We start from the raw sequence: 17520 nt of genomic DNA, 5'->3' as shown, positions 1-17520 counted from the left end.
CACCTCCCTCAACCTGCTGGTCATGCTTCTTTGGATGCAACCCAGGACACAAATGGCTTTCTAGGCTGCAAGTGCACCCTACCGGCTTCTGTCCAGTTTTTTGTCCAGCAGCTGAGCTGCTGGGGCCACAGGGCAGAAGAAGAGCTCAAACAGCTCATGGGCTGTGTGCCAGAGCTGCATCCAGCACCAGAGGGTGTGCAGAGAGGGGATGAGGAGCAGTCTTCTGTCTCTGAAACACATCGACTTGATGCAGCCCGTGTGCGGAAACAGGCAGTCATGTGGTGTCATGAAGGATCCCAGCATGTTGTGACTCGATGGCCCATCCTCTCCCTGCATCTCTGCTGCTTATCAAATACATCACATTTCTCTGCAGGAGGTGGGGATGGCAGCTCTCCCTAAAATGCTGCTTCCATTTCTCAGCCCAAGAATCCATTACCCAACTCGAGACCTCGAGGGAAAGAACAACAAGAAAAAAAAAAAGACCAACAAAAAAACCTAACCCACAACTTTTAACACATAGATAAGAGTATGAAATACTGCTTTTCAGACTGTAGGCTGTTCTCTAGGTGATGAAGTTGGGAAAACCTCTTTCTTGTAAGCTTACTTATACCCTAATTGTGGAGTACAGGATTCCCAGTGTCTTTTCTTCAAAAGTGTCTGGTCCTGGTTGTTACTGAGATCTGCTAGTAAGGTAGAAAAGCCTGTTATGAAGACACAACTTTCTTTTTTTATGTGGGATTTGAGATGTGTTTATCTGGGCTGCTGTAGTTGGCTTTCAAGTGGAAATCTGGCTGTAGGTATGGGAGAGCAGAGGTTTTCTCAAAATGTGTGCTCTTGATGGATTAACCCATTCTCTAGGAGGAAGCTGTTCTCTGTAGCACAGTGTTTGAGTAGCAGGACTTTATTATTTCCATGTGAAAGGTAGAAGACAGGGCTGGAGCCAAATATGATATTTCTGCTGTCAAGCTGAGATGTTGCAACTGTTCTGGTAAGGGAAGTTGCAGAGGGACGTGGGTCTAGATGTGCTGAGGTTTAGGTGGGATGTCTTAAATGTTGTGGGCTGTATCAGCTTTACGGGGTCAAGCAAAGCTGGCAATGGCTGTGTCTTCATTAGTAATTTTTCCTCTCTTTCACAGCAGCTGCCTGAAGTTGCTTGTGTCCCTGCTGTTAGATGGGAGAGAAGGTGATATATGTTAATACACATCAAATATATAGGCTTTCATTTTTATTGCTAGTGCAGACATGCCCACTGCTACCTAGCAGGCACAGGCATCCTGTCACCCATAGGGTATTGATTTACCATGAGGTTGGGAGTCTTCTGTGCTGTGTGTTAGGCACAGTTTCCACACCCCATCGCCACATGCTTTTTGACATCTTGTTTGCTGTAACTAATCTAGTCTTCCTCCAGCACCGTGCAAGGATGTGGCTGTGTTTTGGCAGCTTTTCATGGGTAGGAATAAGAAACAATAGCATCCTGTGGCCAGATAACTGTTACTTCTTACCCTGTTTTGCAGGAGGATGTTGGGAGACAGGTAGAACTTGTGTATACCAGCTGGGGCAGTGGTCTGGTGGTAGCACCAGGACTGACTGTTGTGTATCTACCGTGGGCTTATTGCCTTATGTGACTGGCAATGTGACATCCCTGCCTTAACCCACAGTCATGTGGAAGGTCTGGGCAGAGCTGGAGGAATGGACATGATTCCAACACAAACCTCCTTACTTCGTTTTCTCTCTGTCATACATGTCTGAACCTTGCAGAAAATATAGTTCTCTTCCCACTGCTGCTTGGTTTGGAGGGCCGGGAGCCATGGCAAGAACCTGGCTAAGTATCTGTGGATTCCCCCATAGCCTAGCCTTAATAAAAAGAGAAGTAATGCCTACTTTAAATTATGCATGTGTTCAGATTGAGATCAATGAAGGCTGGTATAACTGCTGCTGGACCCTTGTGCAGTGTGGAGGAAGGTATCTTGTACTTTGTGGTCCAAGTGTGGCTCGATTTTTATAGATCAGGATTTAATGATGAGTTAGCGAACTCTTAAACTGAGGGAACTTGCAGATTTTTATTGTTTTAAACACCTTAGATATATTTTATCTCACACTTGGTACAGTTTCTATAGCTGTGGGTATCTTGTCATATCCCCATCTGACTTGAAAGTTGGCACACTGGCAAACCTTCAGTTCAGGTACTGTGGAACTGACCTCCACAAACACAGCTCTGGAAGAATCGGTGTTCCTGCCTCTGCAGCTGAAAAAACCCAGAAAACTAAAAATACTTTCTCCCTCTCTCTTCCCCTTTCCCTTAATCTCTTGTCTGGCAGGGAGCAGAGAGGAAGATCAGGGATGAAGAACGAAAGCAAAGCAAAAGAAAAGGCAAATGCAGTGACCCCAGCTCTCAGTTGAATGCCTGTAAGTAGATATTATTCCATCAGTATTTTAAATATTGGATCTCATTTTGGTTACAAATAACTTGTGCAATGGAACTGTCCTAAGTCAATTTTTATCCTCTGTGGAATAGTGTTTGTTTTAAGCAATTGTTTATGGAGCCACTAATTGTGTTTTGCAACGTAACGAAGTCACTTAAGACTTCACTTCTACCTAATTCTTCCTGTCCAAGACAGGGTCCTGCTATGTTTTCAATCAGGTATAGTCTTTAGCAGGTAGAATGACAGGATGAGTGTGTGATTTCTTGGCACTGCTGGAGCCCCTTCAGCTTTGTGTGGCAACAAGTACTGGAACTGTTCCAAGCGTTTCCAGCTTGATCCTAAACTTAAGCTTTAATATGTTAAAAATGTGTTTATAATTGTGCAGCAAGGTGGTGGTAGCCTTGGGACTGAGGCTCCAGCCTCCCGAACTTATGCTCACTCCTGGAGCAAAGTGGTCTGTAGTAAATAATTTCGATAGAAGTTGTGAAGGGAGTGAAAAACGTTGTGAAGGAAGCACTTGTAGTATATAAAGGCTGTGGAGCTTCTTCTGGCTGAGCATCTTCCATTTAACTGCTGCAGATGACTGCAACAGATCCTGTATTTGGATGACTAGTTATCCACCAGCAGAGCTGCTTAGAGGAAAATGTATCTCCCTGTTCTTCCTCTGCACAGGACAGGTGTGTGCTCTCCCTGGCTCTGCTCAGTGTGCTTGTATTAACAGTCCAACTGGTTCAACAAGCGAGCACCTCATGGCTTGCTGGGCAGGATTTTCCTGACACAGCAGGTACAGGCTGCTGGAGCAGCTTCAGAAGAAGATTATGCTACAAGGGAACCCATTTGCTCAAGGGCAGTTGCAGAAAGGGCTGGGTTTTTGGTTTTTTTCCCAAAGTACATGGTGAAAGGTAGGTTTAGCACAGTGTTAGCATTTCATAAATGTTGTAGCTCCAGCGGCTCCCAGAAGAATGCTGCATGCAGCCCTTTGCGTAATGTCTGGAAAGTGCAGTTTCAGTACAGATTTCCAGGATCTTGTGATTTCACAAAAGTTGCTTTCCAGTGTGAATTTCCTAGGCTTGGGCTTAGCCTGATGTGACCTTTATTTTCCTGGAAAGTACAGTCTGTTGCTGTTTAGTTCTTGTGTGGGAAATCTTTTGATTGCTTTAAGCCATAACTGCCACCTCCAGGATCACAAATGCCATGTGCACATGGACTCATCAACAGCAGAAAAGAGTTCTTTACGTCTGGACTGAGTTTCTACAAGGATTGAACAATCTTTACAAAAATCAGTTTTGCAAGTTAAAAAAAAAAAGTATGTTTCCCACTGAAGACATGAGAAGTGAAGTGTTTGGCTTTCAGCTGTTTTGACCCGAAATTGGAAAGTTTCCACTTGATAAAATGAGTGGAAGTCTTCAGCTGGGATCAGTTTGACATGAACTTGTCTGAAGTGCAGTTTAAGGCACCTTCTGCTTCACTGTCTCCCAAAAGGGTCTTTGTGGGTGAAGTCTGTCCACTTGGTGGCTTGTCACATCAGCTGGTGTATTGTGAGGGCCAAAGGGCTCTGTGGGAGACAGTGCTGGTCCTGATGGGGGATGAACTGGGGTCTGGCAGCTTGAGGTGGCCAGCATAAACAATGAGATGAACAAAAACATAACATTTGAAAGTGTGGAATTGAAATGTAACTCTAAATGTCGCATCTTGCAAGAAACAGTATTTGTACCACCTCTGTAGTGTGATAGTGCTTTTGTGGTGCTGTCTTTTTGAGGGACTCCCAGCTGGAACCATGTGGGTTGCAAGTTGGCTCTTTGTTGTCTTTCTGCCTTCTGGTACTGGAAATCCAACAACCTTTTGAGGGGATGGATAGGGAGAGGAGGGGACTTGGACTAGCTTTTGTCCTCTGTTTGGGTGATTTGCTTGGTACATGGAAGACCTGTGTTCCTCTGTTGGGATGAGTGGCCAGATCATTCTCCAGCCTAGTTTAATATCTGAACAAAGTCAAACAGCTCACTTGGAGAGATGGAGCAAACTCCCATGTGAAATGAGCTGTTTCCTTAGTGTCTAGGCCCTTACCTGAGAGGTAGACAGCCCAGTTTGAAACTCCTGTACCACAGGAGCTTCTCCCTTTTGACCCTGACTACACAGTACCCTTGTTCAGTGGCGTATGTGCCTCTTAAATGATGTAGGAGAGCCATGGTCCCATCAGTGGCTTCACTATCCTCTATTCCAATCTTTGGTATCTGCAGTTTCTGATGTCAAAGTGCCAATGCTTCCCTCACACAAACGGACGGACATCACCATCTTCAAGCCCTTCATGGATCTCGACACTCAGCCAGTCCTTTTCATTCCTGATGTTCACTTTGCAAATCTTCAGCGTGGTGCTCACGTGAGTAAAGCTCCTGGGTGTAGGGGTGAGGAAGGCTATGGGATGTAGTTGCAAAAAGCCTAGGGTGCTGTGTGTATGAACATACATATGAAATGCCAGACTATTTGCACTGATGCTGTAAACAAATACAGGCTGAGCCTCATGTGAGCAAGAGATGTTGCTCCTAGTCACATTGGCTAGAGTTAACTGGGGGTGTTTTATGAATAAATTATTTGCCTATGAGCTCCTATTTCCATGAACCTGAAATGATGTTTCCAAAGCATCTCCAGCCAAGAGTTCATTAAATGAACTGCAGGCTGGTTTTCTCTTGTAAAATCCATTTGGTTTCTGTTGTGCTTCTGTAGGCCTCAGGTTCCTCCAGCCTGCTGTGGAACTGGCAAGCGTGTCAGCTCTGTGATCTGCTGCCAGAGTGCCCTGCCTCAGCGTTCCTGGAAAGTCCCAGCTGACAGGAAGCTGGAAGGGAAAAAATTAGAGTGCAACCAAGTTTCAAAATCTTGAACTTTCCTGTGCTGGGAGTTCTGGCATGCTCTAACAGAATCTAAACCTTACTTTTTAAGAACTTTGCCTAAACTTCTAACAGGGATGGAGAATAAACTTGTACATGTAAGGCTTCTGCACGTTTTCCTATGAAGGCTCTTGTGCTGAGCTCTGTCTGAAGACTCTATGCCAGTCCAGATAGAAAGCTGATTAGCTCTTGTGTGTTCCTGTCTCTCTGAAATAAGATCCTTTAATTTTTTGTAAAGAGAAGAGGTAAAGCTTACTGGCTTTTGGAAGATTGAGCCAAAGTATTGTTTCATACAGGTTTGAAAGATAAGAGGAAATTAATTCTAGTTCTTGGATAAAATTTTCACAACCCTAAGTGCAAGTATTATTTGTATATTAAATGAAGGACAATGTTTATTGCTTGGACCAAAGCATCTTCTAGCAGTGTAGCCGTGGCCGGGTCCTCACTTGACAGCCTTGTTTTCCCTTTATGTCCTGCACTGATGTGCTTATGAGTGAGTTGGGTGGGTGAGCCATCTGCCTGTCCCCTCCAGCTCCTGCCATGGACTCAGAGGTTCCCTCGCCTTTAACTTGATGCTCTTGGGCCTCTGCTCATGCTGGATGCAGCAGGATCGTTGTTCCATGCCAGTGACTCTAATGCAAACAAAGCTATTGTAAAGTCGCTATTAACAGATAGCACTTAAAGGGGTGGGGAGCGCATTGCTGGCAGGACCATGTTACACCAGCTAATGGGTCTGCCCTTATGCAACTTTGTTTTGCAGCATTCAGAGCCCTTTGTAGTGTTTTCTGAGGACTGAGTACCACATGAGGTTCTCGCTACCTAGATACTTCAGCATGTGTTTTTCTGAGTATGTCAAAAGAAAAATCTCCCCTTTTTTTCTCTTTTAAAGGTCCTTCCTGTTGCTTCAGAAGAACTGGAGGGTGAAAGGTAAGAGCTGCACTGCTTCAGCCTCCTGAAGACTTGCCCTCAGACAGTCCCTGTAGTTGTACCACTGCTAACTTTTTGCCCTGTCAATGACAGTTCCAGCCTGAAGAGAGGAGCCTATATCGGTGAAGAGGACTTTATTGCCACTCCAAATAAGATGGCCAGAATAGAAGAGCCAAAAAGAGGTATTGTTTTCTTCTTTCAAAGACTGAATTATTGGAGTGTTTGTCCATCATGATAAAGATATACATCTGAGATTAAAGAGTTGTTTTAATTTATTCTGGAGTATACTTTAGCCTGATTTTTCTGGCTCTGAGTAGTAATAGAAAGAGTTTGTATATCATGATGTAGTTCAGCTCTGCAGATCTTTTACGATGTCAGAATTGCTGGGGTTTTCTGCCAACTTGGACAGTAATTGGCTCTGAACCTGTAAGGAAAGAGACTCAGGGGAGGTGAGCAGTTCACCAATCTCCTTGGTGGACTGGGGGAGAGAATTCATCGCGTAATCTACTTCTACTACAAAATACTTTGGAAATCTTCTCTAGGACTTAAAGCAGTGAATACTAAGAACTGGTTCTGGGCATAAAACTGTTGCATCTTTCCTGGTGCTGGAAAATGGGCTGTTCACTGCTGAGAGCCTGAGAGAATATCTGCTTATTTTTAACCTGTTGTTAATCTTTGCAATCTGATGTGGGACTGGATATTGCTGTGGTGCTGTGGAAGATGAGAGGTCCCTTTGGAGATGGTGTAGAGGATTACCTGCCTGATGAGTTGTGTGTGGAAGGACTGCGACAAAGCTTAAAGGATTAAAAGTGGAGGATTAATCTTGTCATGCAGCGAAGGTTAAGTCTAGCAAGTCTGACTTTAATGGGGATGCACTTCTATAATCTGGATACATTACTAAGGAAGGATAGATTTTACAGAAGGAAATTAGATTTCTTTATTATTTTTTGTTGTTGTTGCTGTATGCCACACAGCAAGACCCATGGGATTCTCTCTCCTTTGGCTGGTGCATCATCTGACCTGTGCTGTAACTGAGTGTGTGCTGTTTTCATCTTTAAATCTACAGTCCTCCTTTTTTAAACCTGCCTTTAGCAGAGGAAAACCATCAAGGTGCTGTGGTGTCTTGAGTTCATCTTGTTCAAGTAGATATGTCAGTAATTGTTCTGTGTTGCAGGTGTGTCAGAGGTGTGGCTGATGAACCCTTGTAAACAATCCAGGCTGCAATACCTAGTCATTAGAAGATGGATTAAAGACAGCAAAGCTGTTAAAGTCCAAGCTTTTTTGATCTCATAGCTTATTCCTCAGCCTTAATGCTGTTTTTAATGAGGCTGATGTTACATAGAGTGACTCTCTGCTAGTTTGAGAACGTTAGGGGTGCTTACCTAATTAAGTTTCTTATTCTTTCCTTCCTAGCAGGAGGCTAAGTCTGCATTGTGTCAGTTGGGGTGGTACGAGTATTACAGAAACGTGGCAAGGGGTAGGAAGAGAGATGAGACAACGCAGGAGCAGCAGAGGACTGGACAGATTATTTAAAAATCAGGAGATAGCTAGGATGGCTTCACCTGCTGTGGTAGCATCTGCAAAGTCATTTTATTGTGCAGTCTTGTGGCAGATGACCTGTGAGATATGGACACCCAAGAGTCTCAAAGCTCTATGTTTTGCTCTCTACCTTTGTCTGTTGTGGTTGAGATAAGGACAGTTTAATAACCCAAATAAAATACAACAATAATTGTAATGAAAAGGAAGATTACAAAAAGAGAGAGCAAGAAAAACAAGTGATGCACAACAACCCATTGGCTGATACCCGACCAGTCCTCAAGCAGTGATCAGTCCCCCCAGCCTATTCCCCCCGTTTATATACTGGGCATGACGGCCTGTGGTACAGAATCTCCCTTTGGCTAGTTGAGGTCAGCTGTCCTGGCTGTGCTCCCTCCCAGCTTCTTGTGCACCTCCTCGCTGACAGAGCATGGAAACTGAAGTCCTTGTTGCTAAGTAGTGCTTATCCTAAGTCAACTAAAACACTGATGTGTTATCAACATTATTCCCATATGAAATCCACAACACAGCACTGTACCAGCTGCTAGAAAGAAAATTAACTCTATCCCAGCTGAAACCAGAACATTGCATTTCAAATACAACCTTTTTTCAAACAATAGAGAAAATAGCAAATAGAGAAAAATTTGTAAGTATATTGGTAATAAAGATGTTTGATCACACAGTATTTGTGTGCAAAAAGTATGTTTTGAGCTAGCCCAGCTATGTGTGGTTTTGATGCGATCTCCAATGTATATTGAGTGTATGTGTGTATTTCTTCATAAGATCCTCAACGTGTTATTACTCTGTACTTAGCCACTATCATACAGAGATAATTTCTGAGGAGCAATTATGCAGTAAATTCCTCTTTCTGATTTGCTTTTCAGTGTTGCTGTATGTCCGAAAAGAGTCAGAGGAAGTCTTTGATGCACTAATGTTAAAGACACCGTCTCTGAAAGGTCTAATGGAAGCGGTAAGTAAGAAGAATTTATAGTCCTTGCCTCCAGTTTGAGAAAAAGCAAGTGTAGTGCCTGGCTATCCAGTCCTCATGCTTTGGACAGCCACAGAAGCTAGGCTCTCAGTCACAGCTTGTGTCCATGCTTTTCTGGATAAGAAATGGAAGGCTGAATTCCTTTCAATAACATGGAAAGTAATGTAAATAAGCTTTAATTCATTATTAAGGGACTTCAGAAACCTTCCCCTTTAAATGTTACCTTACATCTGTGGGGTCTGGGTGTAAGGAAGTGTTTCTCAGCCTTCCTGAAAATCCAGGTGTGTCAAGCTTGATAACTAGATACCTGAGAGAGTCTCAAAATGATGGGTGCTGGTGGAGAAAGTGCCTTCTAGGCTCGCTTCTTATGCAGGCTCTGCTTTGGCCAAGCTGCAGAAGCAGCTGTATAGGTCTCTTCCTACTCTTGTCAAAACATGGTCAACAGACTCCCACTGTGGATGTCCCTCACATCAGAGAGGGTATTTTAATTAGAAGATGGAGTGATTTCCAGCATGTGTTCAGTGGCTTGGGTTTAATTTGGCCTTTCAAAGCCTTGTTTGGGGCCCCCCCCCCTCCCCCTTTATAACCTGTTTATGAAGAGCTCCAAGTCCAAGCTTCTGAGTGTGCTTGAAGGGTTTTATATATCTGTGCACGCGGGCATGAAATTGCTCTCTGGTACTTGACTTCCAAAATAGCCTTCCACTACCCCTGCTGCTGCAGTGCTGCAAAGGAAATACAGAACTTAACTCCAAGGAATGGTGTAATGTTTGGCACGAGCTCAAAACTGACGTTTCTGGCTGTCTCTTTCTGTGACTAATGCCTCGTCAGTGCTCAGAGGGTGGAGGCTTTGGGGCTGTACAGCCAGGTCTTGCCGTTAGCTCTGGGACCCAGAGGTGGTTCTGTAACCTGAAGCTCACTCCAGGCTGTGGAGCTTTGCCAGTGCAGGCAGGCTGGAGGTGGGGCTAATGGGGAGGGGGATTGAAGGCTGTGAAGTCCTCCCTTAACCCATGGTCCTGAAGTGAAGCTGCACCCTCGTTGTTTCACTCGGTCTTCTTAAAGCAAGGAATCAAGAGCTCACAACTGTAGCTTGGAGGAAACGCCCTGGGCTTTTGCACCCTGAAACGGCATATTGGTTTGGTACTTGCTGTTGGTGGATAGAGCAGTTTGCCAGAGTAAACCAGGCTTGGGTTACTGACCTCATCACTTTCTGGAGGTTTGTACGGTGAAGTGCCATGGTTAGTGGCTGTGGTTTCACACTGAGGTCAACCCTGCTGGATAAGGGGACATTTCTGATCAGCTCGTGTCCTTAGCAGCAGAGGTCTTTGTTGCTATTTTCTTCCTGCACCAGCCACTGTGATGACTAGTTTTCACCTGATCCATTTGACACAATTTAAAAATGTTTTTTGATATGCTAAGAGAACAGATAGCCAAGAGAGGATGAGAACTAGGGTGTGGGGTGTTTTTTTAATGTGTGGTCTTTTTGGTGTGGGGGCAGGAGGTTGCTGTATGAGAAATCAGTGGCCAGGTTTAGAACATGATTAAATTTTTTGCACACAAGTTGACAAACTGCAGAGGAGGGTTTCTCATCTGTAGGCTTATGCTGTAATTCAGGGTTCAGTATTGCTTTTATAGGGCAGAGCAGTTGTTTTCATCTGCAGGGCTTTTTTTTTAATTCCTTTTTGTAAAATAGTAAGTGGAAGACAGTGCCAGCAGTCTCCTTGCTTCACCAATGCTTGCTTTCTTTTGTTGTAGATATCTGACAAGTATGATGTTCCTTTTGATAAAATAGGAAAAATCTTCAAAAAATGTAAAAAAGGGTGAGTATGTATCTATGCACTGACTGTCTCAGAATATGAACTCCTTTTTTTTCAAAACTGTAGGTAAATCTGCTCTGTAACTTCTCCATGCACTGCACATATGCAATTGCAGATGTGTGTGTTCATGCAATGTGGTAATCCTATTCCAATGTCATTCATAGAGCAGCTGGCAGGGTCCTGCAGAAATATGTAATCTGACTTCGTGGGTAAATACAAGTCACAGGACCTCTCTGACTTAATTGTTTGAACCAGAGTTGATTATGTCAGAGGAAGAGTAGTTCAGTTTGTTTAAAGACTCCCAGTGATGAAGAACCTACTTCAACCGATGTTAAATTGTTCCAGTGGTTAACTTTACTTGCTATGTCTGTCTACAGTTAGCTACAATTACTAAGCCTGTTGTCTTTGTGTGTTAAATTTAAGAGAACTTTACTTATGAAGTACCCATTCCCCACAAAGACCACACTCCACAGTCCTTTTATTTTGTAACATTAATAATAGAGTTCCTGAACACGTCTGCTTTTGATTTTCCTTTTAATCTCTCAGTAATTTTCTTGCTTTTTTTCTCTTTGGTGTCTTAGCCCCTTCCCCAAAGCCCCTCTGGCTTGATAAATATGTCCTTTAATCACCTTTGGAATGTAGTTTCAAGGCTTGTGTTTTCATAGGAGAATTAACCCACCAGAATAGCAATGGGTTTTTTCCCAGTTAAGGACAGCTTTGTGTGTGCACACACAGGCACACACACGCATGTGTGCACACAAACACACAGGTATTGACTGCTACAGCAAATGAAAAATGAAGTGGCCAGGGTTAGGCTGTTTGTGCCCTTCGAGCTCTGTAGAGTTTTGCACTGATTGCCTGTAGCTGTCAAACAAACCAATTCTGAGATGTCCCTCCCTCCTGGTCCAGGAGCCAAGACTTAACCCTTTCATTCAGATCCTAGAAGCACAACTACAAGCCTTGATGGCAGGTTTGGGTAAGAACATCTAGATCTGCTGTAAGAAGTAGTGGGTGAGAGATAGGTGAGCAGGGTTCTTGCGTTACCCCTGGACAGTCCAGGCTCTCTGAGACTTGAGGGCACCTTTTCTGTCTTTGGCATTTAGAACCGTAATATTTCCCTGACTTATTTTATTTTTCCAGAATTCTGGTCAACATGGATGATAACATTGTGAAACACTATTCTAATGAAGATACCTTCCAGTTGCAGATTGAAGAAGTTGGAGGATCTTACAAGCTCACTCTCACTGAGATCTAAGATCATGGATCCTCTGAGGATTTTAAACTAAGGTCTCAAGTGAACATTTTCCCATGATTTAGGATGTTGAGCAAAACACTAATCGCCTTCTCCAGAAGAAAGCCAGGTGTTGACTTGTTCTGGGGAGCAGAGCAGTGTTTTTGCTTAATACATTTGTGTTTCTGTTCTTTCCAAAGAACACTGTAATGCTCATGACCTTATTTGCACTTGAAATGAGCTAGCAAAGATTGGTGATTAAATAGAGAGTATGTATAAAACACTAGTAAATACAGGAGGGGAAAACTCCTGGAAGGTGGCCTTTTAGAGTGGTGATATCTTATTTATCTATTCAGTATCCATGTTTGAGCCTGTTTTCAGCTAATACCATTTTACTGGACTGTTTTCTGCTAGGTAGAGCTGCAAAACTACTAATTGATACTAGTAGGAATTGTGTGCAGGTTGGAGAAAAGTCTTTATAATGTTTACTCTTTAACAGGGCAGACTGTTGAAATCACTTGTGTCATTTGGGGGGAATGTAAAACTGCCTTGCTTATGAAGAACTCGCCTTAGTAACTGTGTGAACTCTCATCAGATGAAGCTACATTGTATATAAGTGCAATATATTTTTGAAGGTTTGTAAATGTGTACATACAAGTGATATATAATATATATAAAATACGGTGTTTCGCATATACCATGAATATATGCAAAGAAGCCCATCTAAAAGGATGCCATATACAGAGAAAACAGATATTTAACGTAGCTATTTAAAACAAACAGACAAACCCTTAACATGCACCAAAGGTGAGCACACACGTGTACATTCATAGAAGGCACAGGCGACCTGCTTGTTCGACATGGATCTTCCTGCGTGGAAGGAAGAAGGTACCAACTCTCCTGCACAGCCATGTGACAGCAGTCCTGGCTTCTCTTACGGATTGCCAGTTTGAGCCCTGAAATGGCTGCATACTGCTGCCCTGGGAGGTGATTTGGGCCAAGTCTGAGAGCTGGGTCCCAAGAGAAGCTAAGCAGATGCAATTTCCCTGAAATCTCACTTCTGAGGGTCAGGAAGAAGGTCTCCTGGAGGGTGTTTTTTTTTCTACAGCAGTGTACTTAAGACTCAGTTGGATGCTGCCCACAGCAGCGGCTCAGGCTGCGTGAACCCATGGGTCAGAGCCAGCTTGCAGGGTTCTAGGATGTTGACAACTAGAAGTGCACAGACAAGGCTTTTGAGAGAGGAAGGTGGCATCCTGGCGCAGCAGGCCAAGTGTTAGCGGGGACTAGGGGCTGCAAGCAGGTTAAGCATTCCTGGTATATACATACATTGCCAGGTACTGATCTGCAGCTGAGGTGGTGAGACCAAACAGGCAGCTGGTTGCAGGAATGCTGAGCCTAGCCACAGCTGGGAGTGCCAGACACCTCCAGAAAATACTGCTCTGCAGTAGACTGTACAGTATTTGCTCATCACGCGCACGTGCTTATGAAGGAGAGGCACTCTCTGGTTAGTAGCAAGTGAGAGAGGAACATTTAAACGGCAGCACTTGGCTCTAAGGCAAAAATCTGCATCGCAGTATGAGCGGATGAGCTTGGGTGTCAGATCTAGTGCCACTTAGTGCTTTTGTTAGGGATCTGGGTAATGAGAGAGGTTTATAATGTTTTCAGACAGCACAAAGCTGGGAAGACCTGCATGTGCCTCACCTAGGATGTGAAGGTCAATTTGCATAGGCTGGAGAAATAGCCTGGAAAAGTAGGATATGATTCTACTTAATGGTTAATGAGTCATAAGCAAATGTTCAGCTGTGTCATGCTGCTGTTGGGAAGAGGCAGGCAAATGCCATGTTGAGTTGGTAAACAGGAGCACGGCCTGCAAAAAATAGGAGACCTGCCTTTTGCTCTACTTGGCATTGCCAAGGACTCTGCTGGAGCGTTGTGCCTGTGCTGAACCCGGCCCTTCCAGCAGAGCCTGCTCCTCTCGGATGTCCCAGAGAGGCCCAGCCGCCCGCTCCTTCAGCCAGAGCTTGTGGCTTCTAAGCAGGAAGGGCTGGATGAGTTGCCTGGTGAGGGGTCATCATCAGAAGGGGAGGCTGAGGGGAGCAGCCTCCTGACACACGGAAGTGTTCTCCTGGTCCATTGCAAGCACAATGAGAAGTAATGGGCATAGATTTCAGAAATTCAGGTTAGATGTCGAGGCAGTTTTCTCTAGTGAGAAGAGCAGGTTGCCCAGGGAGGCGGTGGAGTCTGGCTTTGGAGATCTTCAGAGCCAGGCTGGGCAAAGGTATCTCTGGACTGCCACAGGTGTAGTTGATTCTCCCTTGGTGCTGAGACTAGGCGACCACTTGAAGTCCCTCCCAGCCATATTTTTTAATGACTTATGTGAAATATAGTATTTTGGGATTTGTGTTCAGACCAATCCCGAACTGGTTCATAAACCACTCCATTCCCCCCCTCATTCCTCCTCCTCCTCCATGGACGAGCCCCACGGAGCCTGGCTGAGGCTCTGGGCACCGTGTGCTCCCCTCTCTGCTCTGTGGCCAGAGTTGAGCAAACTCACATGGATGTGTCCACAGCCACGGGTGTGTAGACGGAGCCCGTAGGCTTGAAGCTGAAGGAGAGAAGTTGGCATGCAGCGCAGCGCTGGAGACTTGGCCAACACATGCCACCACCTGCAGAGGCAGAGCAGCCATGGGACTTGTACCCAGCCAACACCACAGCAGGGGCTTCCCTTCATCAGTCACGGGAATAATGTTACTATGGCAAGGGAATTTTTTAAAAACCTGATATATAGAATACATATATTTACATGTTTTTATTGAACATTGAAGTTTTATTACAGAAACTCAGTCTAGGGTCAGGGAAGTAGATTTAGAGTCTCCATAGAGGTAAGATTGACATGAATGTTATTTCTTTTTACTGCTTAATGAAGTATGTGAACTAAATCTGATGATTGTTTTCCACTCTAAGATGCTCTGGGACACGGGTCTTATAACAGTAGCAGCAATGTCGTGTATGTTTTATGAAACTGATTTTTTTGTTTTGCCTGCTGTTTTTTAATTGAAAATGTATTTTAAACCAAGCTATTAAATTTTATATGTTCATTTCTAATGATGAGTCTTTTACATAGTAAACACATCTGCTCTTACTCCTTTATTTTTCCTTTGAGAGGGAATCTATAAAACAAAACCCCAGCGACTGTTTTCTAGTTTTTCTTCTTTGCAGAAGAAAACAATCCCACACCAGCCTTGATGTTACTCCCACACAAGAAATGGTTAGTCCCATTCTCATTCCCTGCTTAACTTCCACTGACCTTGTTCACTTCTGAGCACGGGGAGGCTGTGTAGCATTTTGTTTCCATAGGACCCTTTCCTTTGGCAGTAAAACAAAACCAAAGAACTGTGGTAAACTCAGATGTGTAGTGGGTGGGTGATGTGTGAGGGTCTCGGCTGGAGTCATGGGGGGCATTGCCGCCTTCTGCGCTGTGGCGGGTGAGGTCTTCTGTGGCTGCAGGCATGGAGGGGGGAGCTGTGGGTTCCCAGCGGTGCCAGTGGCTCTCCCTGGCTGCCAGCTCTGAGGTGCTTCATGTCATCACCAGCCCGTGATGGCTGTGGGAGCGGTGGGTGCCTTTCCAGGAGGAGCTGGTTGTAACAGGCACTTCCCGGGCAGTGTGGGGCACTGCTGGTGAAGCTGCAGGCTTTGACTTTCCCACGATGAAAGCACTCTGGTAAAGTCCATGCTAATTCTCCGGAATAATCCTAACGTTGCTGTTGCTCTAGTGTCTGGAGAGGTGTTCACTTCCTCTTCTTCACTATCAGAAAATGTCTCAACAAGCTTTTGCTTCAGCTGGCTCCCCAGCCCCCGCAGTGGTTGCAAGGGTGCTGCCCTGGAGCAGCTTCTGCGCTGACACCTTCCCAGTCTCTGGGCTTGCAGCGGCGTGCCCGGGGCTTGGTGGGGAGCAGCGTGGGTGGCAGAAGATTTCTGAGCTATAAAAAGGCAGGTAACACTATTTAATTATTTACTTATTTATTTCTAGTTCTTGTACACGCTACGCTCACTGAGTTTGTGTCCCAGATCAAGAAGATGCTGCAGGACATCACCCAGCAAGTCCTGGGGTGCACTGGGTGATGCAAAAGTGCTGGGGGCTGCTGAGCATCATCTACGCCCAAGTCGGTGCCCACTGGAAGGTCGAGCGAGGATTAGCCCCTTACAGTTAGTCCGCAGCATGGTGGCTGTTGTGCAGCAAAGCTCAGCGTGTGGCTGGATCGGCTGCAGGGCCGGCTGTGAAACGGCTGCTACCCCTCTTCTCTGAGCCTGCAGTACCTTCCTCTGCCAAAAGCCCCCATGCTATGCGTGTGTATGCACATGTGCCATCCTTCCGTCCTCCTCCTGACATGCTGTTGGCACTTTTCAGTTCATGTACTGAATTTAAAGAGTGTTTTTAAGCAGCTGTTACTGCAGCGGAGCATCAGTGGATGAAAGGTGAACTCCCAAAGATGCAGCTTTGAACTCCCAAGCCAGGCAACCTTACAGGGAGATCTCTGCTACTTCCCTGGGGTGTGACTCTGGGCTCTAATATCACAAACATTTAGTTAAGCTTTTAAGATCTGATCTCTTTTTGTATGGGAAGGCTGAATTCTGCAGCAGTCTTCAGCTTTTTGATGGATCTTTTGTCTATTAATTGCAAAGAGCTTTTTTGCAAAGCTTTGCAAGAGCATGGAGCTTACGTGATCCTCTATTTGGTTGGTTTGGTATATGATTTATTGTTGTAATGAAATGATTAAATATTAGATAGTATTTAGATAACACCTCAACTAGATGAATCGGTCTAATAAAAAAATATGAGTTCTTATAACTTGTTTTGCTGCTTGCCCTTGGACTACCCTACCATACCTCTAGTGCTCTTCACTGGGTATATTTGCATAGTTCACATTACTGCAGAATAGGTATTTTGGCTTTGCTTTTCTTCTTGGCTAGTTTCAGTAGCTGCTGTGGCCGGAGTGGTTGTGAGATTTTTGGTGTATCTTGCAGTTTCTTGTTTGCGCAGGGCAATGCTCCGTTACCTCATTGATCTGTTTGCCTGTGCACACAGCTTGTGAGTGGACTGCACGCCTGCTGCCTTAAGCATTATTTATTTTGCTATCTCTCCATCGTGACCAGGCTGCATGTGCATGTACAAATACAAACTGGTGACCAGTGTCAACGGCATTGAACTTGCGTGGTCCCGCTGCAGTGCTGGTCATCTCAGGCAGCAGCACGAGCCTGGTGCTGGCCCGCGGGTCAGTCACCTCTGCCCTAGCTTGATGGGTGGAAAGCACGAGCTGGGCAGAGGAAAGGTGTGTGGCTAAGCCTGGCAGCAGCTCGGAGGAGTGGGAACACAGTGGAAAAGTGTTTGTATCTCTTGGGGGTTTGATACCTGGAGGTGGGGACAGCTCCGGGATCGATGGCAGCAAGGGGTGATGGAGCATGGTATGTTGAGTGGCTGCTGCCACCAGGCTGAAAAAGATGGTGTAAATTGGACTGAAATCTGGAGTGGGGGTGAAGTGACGTGGGGAGAGGCAGGTGAATCGAGTCCTGTGGTTCCCCAGTGCCAGCAGAGTGCTAGCCTGCAACAGACAGGTTTGGGGGGCTCTGGCTGCCAGTCCCGCAGGCCCCTGCTCCCCAGGGGACCCCTGGCCAGGCAGTGCTGGCCCTGACAACCTGTCGAGTCTGCACCTGCAGCTTC

The 17520-nt window shown here is 45.1% G+C and overlaps 1 protein-coding gene across 1 annotated transcript in view; it reads left to right on the top strand.

Annotated features, from left to right (window-relative positions):
- Positions 1–11826, top strand: part of GRHL1 (grainyhead like transcription factor 1) — a 40786-nt gene extending 28960 nt beyond the window's left edge. The window contains exons 10-16 of the mRNA XM_074922160.1: positions 2319–2370; positions 4661–4800; positions 6195–6232; positions 6326–6414; positions 8653–8738; positions 10509–10573; positions 11711–11826. Of these exons, the coding sequence (XP_074778261.1) occupies positions 2319–2370; positions 4661–4800; positions 6195–6232; positions 6326–6414; positions 8653–8738; positions 10509–10573; positions 11711–11825 (585 nt within the window). The 3' untranslated portion in view covers position 11826. The remainder of the gene's footprint in view (positions 1–2318; positions 2371–4660; positions 4801–6194; positions 6233–6325; positions 6415–8652; positions 8739–10508; positions 10574–11710) is intronic.
- The last annotated feature ends 5694 nt before the right edge of the window (positions 11827–17520 follow it).

The sequence above is a fragment of the Athene noctua genome, chromosome 1 (genome assembly GCF_965140245.1).
Source record: "Athene noctua chromosome 1, bAthNoc1.hap1.1, whole genome shotgun sequence".
NCBI lineage: Eukaryota > Metazoa > Chordata > Aves > Strigiformes > Strigidae > Athene > Athene noctua.
This window is presented reverse-complemented; position numbering and strand designations above follow the sequence as displayed.